The sequence below is a fragment of the Leptopilina heterotoma genome, unplaced genomic scaffold (genome assembly GCF_015476425.1).
Source record: "Leptopilina heterotoma isolate Lh14 unplaced genomic scaffold, ASM1547642v1 Lhet_68, whole genome shotgun sequence".
Taxonomy (NCBI): domain Eukaryota; kingdom Metazoa; phylum Arthropoda; class Insecta; order Hymenoptera; family Figitidae; genus Leptopilina; species Leptopilina heterotoma.
In genome coordinates, this window is record NW_025111157.1 from 1,961,222 (window position 1) to 1,975,028 (window position 13,807).

Sequence of the window (13,807 nt, forward strand, 5' to 3'; positions counted from 1 at the left end):
TTTTGTTTCCCTTTTTCCATTATTGGAAAATTTTGTTTAAATATAGTTTTTGAAATATTTATCTATAATCGTTGTATTCCGCAAGTCTGTCTGCAGTTTCAACTTAATTGCTTTTGTCCCCTTTTTTTAAATGTTTAAAATTTTAAAATTAATGAAATTCTAATTTACTGTTTTGATAATAATAATAATAAAAATTAATTAAACAAAATTGTTTTGAATTTAAAATTCCTATTTGTAACGCGTTCTGAAGAAAGGTAGCAAATCAGCAAAAAAAATTTTAGGTTATGTTTATAATTTTTTGAGTCAAAGTACAGAAAGAGAATCAATTATACTGTTGATGTTTATAAATTACGTTAAAAAAAATTGAAAACCGTGATTCGTCCACTAGTTCAAGGAATTAAGTTCATTTTACACATTTTTAACACATCTAACTATCATAATGGAAACTTTAAATTTTTTAATACTAATTATAATTAAAACTAAAATATTGTGTTTGACAAAAGACTTTTAAATCGGACTTTAATTGCCTTAATGTGTTTAATTGAAATTTAATATTGACAATTTTCTTTTTTAATGAGAAAAGTGAATATTAGCGAAAATTAAAATTGTATTTAGAGCTTGGATTTTATATAATAAATATCGCTAAACAATCCAATATATTGTGAATCTGTCCGCGAGAATCGTGCAAGAGTGAAAACGAAGCGCCTCACACATTTACTCTCTATAGACGCAGTTATATATTTGTATAAATATACTTGACGAGCAAATTGTGAATATTTCCCGTGTACATGTGTGCGTGCATAAAACATGTTTGTTTCAATGTATAATATAGTTTTGAATCGGGCGGCATTTATATATTAAGACTAGTAATTACTCTTCTATTTGACTTTTTTGTTTTATCGAACATACGAGTCGGTTTCATTTTCCGAGCACTTTCTCTCTCCTTCTTTTTTTAATAAAGGCTGCATTTTTATAAATTTTGTTCTAAATTCTTTAATTTTTATTTACTTAGTTTTTCTTTTTTTTTCGTTTTCGTTTACGTTCTCTTATATTTTTTATTTTGTTTTGTTTTCCAGTAGTGTTGCCGGCTCAAATAATTGGTGCAACTGCCATTTGGAACGTAATTTTTCACTTATTGTCAAGCACGAGTACTCGCGAAAGCGTGATCGCATCAAAATATTTCATCATTCAATCAATGGAAATGGAACGTCAATTGCAGACAGGGTATTAGCAGTGTATACGTGTCTTCGATATATTCACAGCGGAGAAAAATATTTTATTAGTAATTTTTAGTAGTCTAAAAAAAGCAAAGAGAGAGGAAGCACTTACGGAAAATGGAGTCGAAAAATCGTAAAAATGATAGGTGCGAGTATTGTAAGGAAAAAGTGTTTTTGAATTATCCAGGACATCCGGAAAATGCGGTCGAGGAATATGTTACGTTGACAAATCCAGAATTGTGTCTGTTTAATGGCGATGAGAATAATCTTGATGAGTATGACCAGTGGCCGCAGCAGAAAATCACGAAATTTTCCGTTTACGACGAAAAGGGTCATCTCTGTCCATTTGACACTGGTCTTATTGAGAAGAATGTGAAATTATTCTTTTCTGGTTATGTCAAAGCTATTTATGATGACGATCCTTCGATGGTTAATGGTTTTCCGACGAAGGATTTGGGACCGATTAATGAATGGTTTGTGTCTGGTTTCGAGGGCGGTGATGTTGCTTTGATTGGTTTTAATACAGCTTTCGCGGAATATATTTTGATGGAACCGGCCGATTTTTATATTCCTTTCATGAAGCCCATTATGGAAAAAATCCACACCAGTAAAGCTGTTATTGAATATCTTTTGGGAGAAATCGATCCATCGTTCGAGGATCTTTTGAATAGGTTCGATTCCGAGCTGCTTATCAAACATTCACAATTCATTTGCGAACAGGTTTTTTCTTTCGACACTTCAGCTGCGATTGACGACACAATGTTGATCACAAAATCGTGTATGAGATCGTTGATAAATCTCGCAGGTGTGAATTTGGAGAATCCAGACTCTAATCTCCGGAGAAGTGAGGCGAAGTGTAACAAAATTCTCGCGAATCAAATTTTGAGGAGGAGTAGACAGAAAAAATCCTTTACGAAAGCTACGACAACGCCATTAGTTAGAGATACGTTCGAGACATTTTTTCGCGATCAGTTAAAGCATCAAGGAGAGAATGAAAATGATAATGAAAATGATAATGAAAATGATAATGATACTGATGATAGAAAAAATCTACCAGATGATTCGGAGTCAGAAGATGAGTATTCTCCAAAAATCGTTAAATTTGTCGACAAAGAAGCAGAATGGATTGGTGATTCAATTGGCGAGGACAATGGTCGGGTATTTTATGAAAAAGCAAATTTAGATGGCAATGAGATTGAAATTAGAGATTGCGTTTTAATTGAAGTGAATTCATCACCTCAAGTCGCTCGTATTCTCTATATGTACGAAGACAGAGAGGGAAATAAATTAATTCACGCTAATTGGTTCTGGAGAGCAAGTGACACAATTCTCGGTGAAACCGCTGACGAGTTTGAATTATTTTACAGTGAGAGGTGCGACAATATTGCTTTCAATACCATTTCGACTAAAGTGGATGTAGCGCAAGGTGCAATTAACAATTTAACGACATTTTTTTGCTCGAAACGATATTTGGAGAGTACGGCAAGATTCGAGGATCCAATTTCGCAAATGATGTCTGACTGTCGAGTTAATTTCTGTCCGGCGTGCTCGGAATTTGTTGCCAAGAAATATGGGAAAATTCCCCAAGTTTCCGAGAGATTGGTTGGCGGAAATGAGACTGATAAAGTGGAGTACGGTGTTGTAAAATTTCGAAATGAGGAATTTCGTCGAGGAAGTGGGATTTATTTGAAACCGGGGACGTTTGATTTCGGGTCTTCGAATCTACGTGGTCGTAAGGAGGTGGAAAGGGGATGTGTCGACGAAGATGTTTATCCGGAATTGTATCGAAAATTACGAGTCAGCGATGTTTCGGACACTGACGTACCCGAACCGTTCGATATCGGTTATATCACCGGTATTTTTGCGACGACCGCGGAAAGACTTGTCCCACCGTCGAAAATTTGGATTAGGGTGAAAAAACTCTACCGACCGGAGAATACGAGCAAAGATATTCAATCGATCAGAAAATTGGATTTGAATTTTCTCTATTGGAGCGAGGAGGAGGTGACAATTCGGTTCTGTCGAGTTGTTGGAAAGTGTCAGATTGCCTTTGAGGGGAATTTGGGAGATGTTCAGGAATGGTTGACGGAAGGACCGGATCGATTTTATTTCTCTGAGACTTATGTTCCTTTGGGGGGGATTTTTCGAGAGTCGTCAGAGTTGGTTAAATTGATTGGCAGATCTATTATAGAGGGGAGTAATTATCAAAGAGGGGAAAAATTAACGACCCTTGACGTCTTTGCTGGTTGTGGTGGACTTTCGGAAGGTTTACGTCAATCTGGAGTGGCTCAAGTGAAATGGGCAATTGAAAATGATGGATCGGCGGCGGAGGCTTATGGTCTGAATAATTCGGGTGTCAAGATATTCACGGAGGATTGTAATTATCTTCTGGCACGGATAATGAGGGGGGATGAGGAGGAGAACCTACCGACTAAAGGTCAAGTGGAGCTTTTGTGTGGCGGGCCACCTTGTCAGGGCTTTAGTGGTATGAATCGGTTTAATTCGAGAGAATATTCCTTCTTCAAGAATTCCCTAGTGGCGACTTATCTCTCGTATTGCGATTACTATCGACCGAGATTTTTCATTATGGAGAACGTTCGTAGTTTTGTGTCTTTTAAGAAGAACATGGTTTTGAAATTAACACTCCGATGTTTGACGCGAATGGGTTATCAGTGTACTTTTGGGATTTTGCAAGCGGGTAATTATGGAGTGCCACAGACGAGGAGGAGGATGTTTATAATAGCGGCAGGGCCTGGTGAGATTTTGCCAAATTTTCCCGAACCGAGAAATGTGTTTAGTAAGAGGGCTTGTCAGTTGAATAGCCTCGTGGATAATAGGAAGTACTCGACGAATTGCGAGTGGACGGAATCGGCGCCTCTTCGAATGGTGAGCGTGAGAGACGCTGTGTCTGATTTGCCGGTGATTAATAATGGTTGCAGTTTGGAAGTGATGGATTATGGGGAGTCGGCCATCACGGATTTTCAAAGAAAGCTGAGAGGCAATCAAACGGTACTGAAGGATCATATTTGCAAGCTAATGGCGCCTTTGGTGCAAGCGAGAATTGAATTGATTCCAAAGGCGAATGGATCGGACTGGCGGGATTTGCCGAATATCATTGTTCGATTGAGTGATGGGACGTGGTCCAAGAAGCTCGAGTACACTTATCATGATGAGAAGGCCGGAAGGAGTTCGACGGGGGCACTTAGAGGCGTCTGTAGCTGTTGCCTTGGCAAGAAGTGCGATTCAGCTGATAAGCAGTACAATACATTGATTCCTTGGTGTTTGCCGCACACTGGAAATAGACACAATCATTGGACGGGGTTGTACGGAAGACTCGAGTGGGACGGATTCTTTTTCACCACACTCACGAATCCCGAACCCATTGGAAAGCAGGGACGCGTACTTCATCCCGAACAGAATCGAGTGATTAGTGTTCGCGAGTGTGCTAGGTCTCAAGGATTTTCTGATGGTTATTCATTTTATGGAAATATTGTTGATAAATATCGACAAGTGGGAAATGCTGTTCCACCGCCAGTGGCCGCTGCAATTGGACTCGAAATTAGAAAATGCCTTAGGCATTAATAATTAATTTGCCTTAGGCAAATTAATGTTAATTAAATTAGTTTTATAAGTTAGCTTATTTTATGTTTGGTTCAAGTAGATTTTATCTCAGTCAATTGTTGCTTTATTTATTCATTATTTATTTCTTCGTATTTATTAAAAATTCGTGATGAAGTATTAGCCAAGTGCATAAGAAATATAGGGACAAGTCTCAAAGTCAAGGGACACGATGGCTACTTCTCTATTAGTAGTCTTAATGCGCAGGCACCAAGTGCCATATATTTTATTAAATTAGCGATTCGCCATTGGGTACATGCCCTGTCCCTATATGTGACCGCGTCTAAGAAAAGGAACTTTATGATTAAATCGATTTTTAGATTTAGACTATTTTTTACACTTTAAGGTCCTTAAAATAATATGCAATTACTCCTGGGTTAAAAAATTATTTTAGTCCTAAAGTCCCTTTTCTCAGACGCAGTCACATATTTCTCTCATGTTCATGTTATTAGTATTAAGAGGAATTTAAAGAGAACATTTTTTTCAGTATTCGAGAATCTTTTTTCTCAATTTTAAAATTAAGTGTGAAAAAAGTGAGAGTATTAATATTTATGTTTGAAAAATCAGTACAGGGTATTAGTATATATTAAAATATTTGTGACCACGCTCTCAAGTGAATAAGATTATTTTTGTCATTAAATATAAGATATGTAAAAGTTTATTGTTATTTCAATTAAGAATTGCAAAGAAAAATTTATTTGATGAAAACTTTGAAAATTGAATATTTATTCATCAATTTTACCACTTTGTCCAGTTTCTTTATTTTTAATCAATATTATTTTGTCTGCCTTATGCGAAACAGAACATCAGGGTAGCTACGCAACCTGAAAAACCTGGAAATGTCAGGGAATTTTATAAACCTTGAAAAAACCTGTAAAAGTCGAGGAATTTTGATCGGAATCCTGGAAATTATTATTTTAAAAAGCCTACCAATAATTTATTTATTAAAAATTATTTTCAAAAATTTTAATAAAATTCTTTTTAACAATTCAATTTTTTTTCAAAATAATTTTAATAAAATTCTTCGTAGAAATTTAATTAATTTCAATAATTTATCAGAATTCAATTATTTTCAATATCTACTATTTCAATAAAATTTCACAAAAGAATTCAATTGGGTATTTAAAAATTCGGCTCAAGAATTCAATTATTTTCAAAAGTAATAAAATTCTTCGCAGAAATTTAATTATAGTCAAAAGTTTAAAAAAATTCTCTTCAAAATTTCAATTATCTTTATAAATAATAAAATTCTTCTCCAAAATTCAATTATTTTCAAAAAATTTTAATAAAAATCTTGAAAAAATTTCAATTATTTTCAAAAAATTTTCTCAATTCAATCAAATTTTTTAACAGAGATTCAATTATTTTGAATACAATTTTAATCTACTTTCTCGAATAATGAAATTATTCTTTAAAATTTTATTAAAATTCGTTAAACGAATTCAATTATTTAAAAATTTGTTGACAAAAATTCTTTATGAGTGTTCAATTTTAAAAAACATTCAATTCAATAAATTATTTTCGTATTTAAATAATTAAATTCTAGTAGAGTTTTCTAATAAAAACTGATTTAAATATCAATTTCAGTTAAAATTTTAGATAATAATTGAAAATTAAACTCTCTAAATTTGAATTAGTAAAAATGTTTTCAAATTTGAAAGAATTCAATTATTTAGAAAAAATTGAGTAAAATTCTACGCAAACGTTTTATTATTTACAAAAAATAATAAAACTTTTACAGGGATTCAATTATTTTCGTAAATAATGAAATTGTTTTTAGAAATACAATTATTTTCACAAATAAAAAATCTTATCGTAGAATTTCAATTATTTTCAAAAGTTTTCTCAAATTCAATGATTTTCAATATCTATTTTAATAAAAATTTCAAAAAGAATTCCATTAATAAAAAAAAATTTGAATAAAATTTTTCGCAAACATTCAATTATTTTCATAACTAATAAAAAATTTTTGCAATAATTCAATTATTTTCATAAATAATAACATTTTAGCAGGGATTCAATTATTTTTGTAAATAATAAAATTCTTTTAGGAATTCAATTATTTTCAGAATTAATAAAACTCATCGCAGAATTTCAATTATTTTTAATAGAATTTTAATCGAATTTCTCGAAAAATGTAATTATTCTTAAAAATATTATTAAAATTCGTCTAAAGAAATTAATTATTTAAAAATTTGTTGATAAAATTTCTTATGTGAATTTAATCTTAAAAATCATTAAATTAATAAATTATTTATTTTTAAATTTAAATAATTCAATTCTCGTAGAATTTACTAATAAAAATTGTTTTAAAAATGAATTTTAGTTAAAATATTAGATTATAATTAAATATTAAAATCATTATAACGTGGATTTTTATAAATAATTGAATTTTGAAAAGGTTTTTAAATTAAAATCTTTGAAAATCTGAATTTTTCACATTTTTAACTATAACAATTATGTGGAATTAAATTTTTTAAAAAAGTTTATAATTGCGGATTTCTTTTTAAATTATTTAAAGTTTTTATTTTTAAATATATATTTGATTGAAGAATATCCGAATATACGATGAAATTTCGTAAAATTGAATTGTAAATAAAATAATTTGGAAATTTTCAAATAAATTTTTCAAAAATTATTAAAAATAATTAATTTAAAGAACATTATTTTAAGTTAAAAATTATAAAACATGAAGATATCGATTGCTCCGAGTCGAAGACTCGGAGTGATCGATTTCTTCATGTTTTATAAGTCGTTTAATTTCAAAAAGGTTTGAATTTAAAATTTTCGAAAATCTCAATTTTTATGGAAAAATTAAAATGAATAATAATAATTTAATTTTTTAAAATAAAAATGTAGTTTGAAAAATCCGGGAAAATTCCGTTTTTTAACCTTTTGAAAAACCTGAAAAAAAGTCAGGGAATTTGAAATGAGCAAAAGCGCGTGGCAACCCTGAAAATGTTTTTTCCTTAAAATATATCCATCGCATAGTTATTTGATTTTAGGAATTCTTGCCTCATTTTAACAAATAGGAGCGAAGAATCCTTCGTTTTCGAAGTGAAGTGTATCGAATGACAAAAAGGCATTTTCCACCCCTCGTTTAGAAATGGGGGAGAAAAAAATGTTAATACTTAGATTTGAAAATGTGGAGGGAAAAAAAAAAGTTTTAGTTTTTTTTCTTTTGGTTGGTCGGCCATATTGTTCGACTTTTTACCCTCTTTTGGAGTTTCTTATCGATTCACCCTCTTCTCTTTGATTTCTTTCTTCATTTTCTTTTTTTTTTTGTATTTTTTGTATTTTTTGTATTTTTTTCTTTGGCTCGTTTCCTATATTATAACTCTGAAAAGAAATTCGTGTCTATGCCACCTATAGTATGCATTGCGAGAGGCAAATACTTTCTGGGCTAATAAAGAAATTCAAAAAGCTCCACGTCCCCCACTTTTATTTACATTAGACAGTAAAAGTTGAATTTTATTGTCTTTAAATTCGATTCGTTGCAACAGTATAAAATACACTTTTTTTTCTCCGTTTTCGTGAAACTATTGAAAAAAAAATCCCTTTTGATTGAAATTTTACGCCCTATTTTTATTGTCATTGCATGTGCGCGCAAAAAAAAATCGATTCGTATTATTAAATGAAAATAAATAAAATGAAATATTGACAAAATGTTGTATAAAAAAAAAAAAAGTTTTTAAGTTAAAAATTAAATCGAATAAAGTGTAATATTGAACGTGTAGATTATACTATAGTTTGAGGCAAATTTCCTTCTTGGAAAATACATTAAGCTATAGATACTTATATCCCGTCGAACGAAATATTTATCCAAAAATGAATTGCAAATTTTTTACAAGGACTAAAGGGAAATATCAATAATAATTAATTTCGTATTCTAATAATAAATTTTGTTAAGAAAATATTAATTTTACTCTCTTTGGTATCTAATTTTTTTTTGTAAAGTTATTTTAGTTTATAAATATTTAAGAACTAAAAAAAAATAAAAATAAAAAATAAAAATAAAAAATAAAAAAAAATAAATAAATAAAAAAATAAAAAAAATAAAATAAATAAATAAAAAAATAAAAAAAAATAAAATAAATAAGTAAAAAAAAAATAAATAGAAATATTAAGAATATAATAGAATATAATTATAATATTATAATTAATTTATAACTTTTAATTAATTTATCGATTTTCGAGAAGGAAATTTTGAATTTTTTATCTTGTGGCTAATAAATAATCAATGGATAGAATTGTTCTTCACTTGGGCATGAATTCAAATGTTGCACAATATATAAGCGTAGTTTCCGGGAAAAATAAGTTCTATTATACGCGATAACAATTTTATATAGAAGGCCATTGTTTCGTGACCAGAAGTTTAACTTTGTAACGTACTATTAGACTTTCTTTACTGTACGAACTAAAGGTGTATGACCGTGTGTAAGGAAAAAAAATGGTTGGACTGAAATTCAATTCTAATCGGAATTATTAATCTAAGAACGGGAAATTTATTCTACATTTCTTTATTATTAAAATTTTTCACAATTTTATGAATTTTATCAAATTTGAGACGTTTTTTTGTCTCAATTTAATATCCTTCGAAAAAATAGAAATTTTGATGAATAAATAAATAAATAAATAAATAAATATAAATAAATAAATATAAATAAATAAATAAATATAAATAAATAAATAAATAAATATAAATAATTAAATTAATAAATAAATATTGATGAGTTTTTGAATGAAATATAAAAATTACCATTTAATTAATATAAAAATAGTTAAATTAAAACAAAAAATAAAAAAAATCTCCTTAGTTTAGAGTTTATGTACAATAGAGTTTAATTGCAATATAGGAAGGAGGAGAATCTTCTTAAGGACCAGATTATCTTGTACGTGAAACTTGAATCCCAGGAGATTTAAAACTCCTTTTTCTTGTGTTATACTTCATCTTGCCAACCTCGAATTAATGCAGACAAATTTTCCCCCTTTTCTTTGATTAAGTTTTATATGCTTAATTGTACATAGAAGGGTTTCTTTTTATTTTCCCCAAGGACTTATGGCTTTTGAGAAACTTTGATGAAATTGTATGTAAATAATTTATTTCGTTAAAGTTTGAATTAAATTCAAAAATTGGTTGGCTGTTCATTAGGTCCCTAAAGTTAGCGTCGACGCAAACTAATTTTCATCTTATGTGAAAAATACTGTGAATTTACAGTTAAAAATGTCACTAATTTCACAGAGATAAATTATTTTTTAAAGCACTTTTTTAATCTAAAATTCGCTCTAAACATTTTACTTTTTACTTTTTTTATTTTATTTTTTTAACTATAAATTAAATTTTGCATAACTATAAAACATGAAGATATCGATAACTCCGAGTCTTCGACTCGGAGTGATCGATTTCTTCATGTTTTATAATAATTAAAGATGGAGTGATAAAATTATTATCAATTCAATTATTATTTACAAGAATTTTTAAATAAAATTCTTCTTTAAATCGATTATTTTTAATAATTTTCGAAAAAGTTCTTTGACAATTTTCAAATTCATTTGTTTACCATTTTCAATTTTACGAAATTTCAATTATTCGTAAATTCTTCAATATATATATTAGAAAATAAAAACTTTAAATAAAATAAAAAAAATTCAATTAAACTTTTTCAAAAAAATTAATTTCAAAATTCAATTATTTCTAAAAATTCACGCTATATTGATTTTAATATTCAATTATTATCTAAAATTTTAACTAAAATTCATTTTTATGAAATGAAAATCAATTTTTATTAGAAAATTCTACGAGAATTTCATTATTGAAATACAAAAGTAAATAATTTATTGAATAATTGAATGTTTCTTAAAATTCAATTCTTATAAAGAATTTTATCAACAAATTTTTAAATAATTGAATTCTTTTGTCGAACTTTATTAAAACTTGCATGAAAATAATTATTTTTTCAAGGAATTCAATTAAAATTGTATGAAAAATAATTGAAATTCTGTGATGAGTTTTATTATTAGTAAAAATAATTGAATCCTTAAGAAGAATTTTATTACTCTTGAAAATAATTGAATTTCTGCAATAATTTCTAACTTCTCTAAAATTAAATTTTTTTCTAGTATTTTTAACTAAAATTCTTCTATAAATTCATTATTTTCAATAATTTTGGAAAAGGTTCTTTGAGAATTTTCAAATTCATTTGTTTAAAATTCAATTTTACAAAATTTCAATTATTCGGAAATTTTTCAATTAAATATACATTAGAAAATAAAAACTTGAAATAATTTCAAAAGATATTCAATTAAATTTTTTCAAAAGAATTAATTCTACATAATTGTTTGTTAAAAATATGAAAAATTCAGTATTTCAATGATTTTAATTTGAAATCTTTTCAAAATTCAATTATTTCTAAAAATCCATGTTATAATGCGATTTTAATATTTATTATCTATAAATTTAACTGAAATTCATTTTTAAAATAATTTTTATTAGTAAATTCTACGAGAATTAAATTATTTAAATAGAAAAATAAATAATTTATTAAATGTTTTTTGAAAATTCGATTTCCTTAAAGAATTTAATCAATAAATTTTTAAATAATAATTAAATTCTTTAGACGAATTTGAAAAATATTTTTAAGAATAATTACATTTTTCGAGGAATTCGATTAAAACTACATTATAAATAATTAAAATTCTGCGATGAGTTTTATTATTTCTAAAAATAATTGAATTCTTTTGGAAAATTTTATTAAAATATGTAAATATTGAAAATCATTGAATTGAGGAAAATTTTTGAAAGTTTATTAAAAGTGAAAATTAATTGTTGGCGAATTGTCTTTTAAATTCCATAAAAATGAGTCCACTTAAAAGCAGCTGTTCATTTTCTTTAAAAAAAACAGAGTAAAACTAATTTTTGTGCTTTACCTATTTAGTGAAGTAGTATAAAAGATTTCCACGTCAACTCGTCTGGTCTGATGAAACTCGGATCTTTATCACTGGCTGACATATAACCGACTTGTACTACTGATTCTATTCACTCTGCCTTTCAGCATGCTACCTGCAGTGATTGAAAATTATTGTTCTTACATTCTTGCAGGGAACATGAATTATGTTCTTTAAAATTTCATTTTTCTATTAAAAAAATATTATTTATCAAATAATTGATTTTTATTTATGCAATAAATTATTATATGTATTAAAAAACAAAAATATAATTATTATTATTATCAGTTCTTTTTTTTTTAATTTTCTGAAATCTTTTATTATATATTATCTTGATCGTTTCCGTCCGATAAATGTTGAAATGAAAATTTATTATGACATTAATTTTCAGATAGTTAATATATCAAAATGTAAGCTTAATCTGAGAAAAGGGTCTTTTTTTATCCCCCTTTAATTTGAAGTTGAATTACACCATGTGCGTTTATTAAAAATAAAAAAATTAAAAGAAACTAAAAACAAACTAAAACACGAAAAATATGAGAAATTGAATATTAATATCAAAATTAAAATATACTCTTTTTTTACGAATTCGTTATATTTAAAACGAAATTAAACATAAAAAAAAGTAAACAATCAGGGTTGCCACGCTTTTACTCATTTTAAATTCCCTGACTTTTCCAGGTTTTCCAGGTTAAAAAACGAAATTTTTCCAGGTTTTTAAAATGACATTTTTATTTTACAAAATTTTTAATTCAAACCTTTTTGAAATTAAACATGTTATAAAACATGAAAATATCGATCACTCCGAGTCTTCGACTCGGAGCAATCGATATCTTCATGTTTTATAATAATTCAAAATGTTGGACTGATAAAATCATCATTTTATACCTATTATAAAAATATTGTTACTCTAACTTATTCAAAATTACTTTCATTATTTTAATTCAATTCATGTTTTCCAGAATTTAAAACTAAAATTCTTCTTTATAAAGCGTAAATTAATTATTATTAATAATTTCTGAAAAATTTCTTTCAACATTTTCAAATCCTTTTGTTTACAATTCAATTTTTACGAAATTTCATCGATTATTCAGAAAATTTTTCAATCAAATATATATTAGAAAATAGAAACTTCAAATAACTTAAAAAAAATTTCAATTCAACTTTTACAAAAAAATTAAATCTACACAATTTTAAGTTAAAAGCGTAAAAAATTCAAACATTCAAAGATTATAATTCGAAACCTTTTCAAAACTCAATTGTTATCTAAAGTTTTAACTAAAATTCATATTTCAATCAATTATTATTAGAAAATTCTACGACAATTCAATTATTTAAATACAAAAAAAATAATTTATTGAAGAATTCAATGTTTTTTAAAATTCAACTCTCATTTAAAGAATTTTATTAACAAATTTTTAAATAGGTAATTAAAATTCTTTTGACGAATTTCAATAAAATTTTCAAGAAAAATTTCATTTTTCGAAAAATTAGATTAAAAATTTACTAAAAATAATAGAATTTCTGTAAAAAAATGTCATTGAATTGAAAAAAGTTTTTGAAAATAATTGAAATTTTGTAAAGAATGTTATTAAAAATTATTTAAATAATTGAAATATTGCCAAGAATTTTATTAAAATTTTTGAAAATAATTGAATTTCAGAGAAAAATTTTAATATTTATAATAATAATTGAAATTTTGACTATAACTTTTATTAAACTTTTGACCATAATTGAATTTTTGCTAAGAATTTTATTACTTTTGAAAATAATTGAATTCTGAAGACGAATTTTTTAATAATATTTCGTTTTAAATACCTTATTATTTTTAATTCAAAAATAAATAATTCATTGAATAATTGAATGTTTCTCAAAATTGAATTCTAATAAAGAATTTTATTAACAAATTTTTAAATAATTGAATTCTTTTGACGAATTTTAATAAAATTTTAAGTATAATTACATTTTTCGAGGAATTCGATTAAAATTGCATCAAAAATAATTGAAATTCTGCAATGAGTTTTATT

At 26.8% G+C, this 13,807-nt stretch overlaps 2 protein-coding genes across 4 annotated transcripts in view; both read left to right on the forward strand.

Moving 5' to 3' along the window:
* The window catches only part of LOC122510471 (syntaxin-1A), a 128,186-nt gene that overhangs the window by 36,438 nt on the left and 77,941 nt on the right, over positions 1-13,807 (forward strand). The gene's annotated exons all lie outside the window — the stretch shown is intronic.
* On the forward strand, positions 1,185-5,538 carry LOC122510470 (DNA (cytosine-5)-methyltransferase PliMCI-like). Its single transcript, XM_043625145.1, has one exon. The coding sequence runs from the start codon at positions 1,335-1,337 to the stop codon at positions 4,797-4,799; it is 3,465 nt and encodes a 1,154-aa protein (XP_043481080.1). The 5' UTR covers positions 1,185-1,334; the 3' UTR covers positions 4,800-5,538.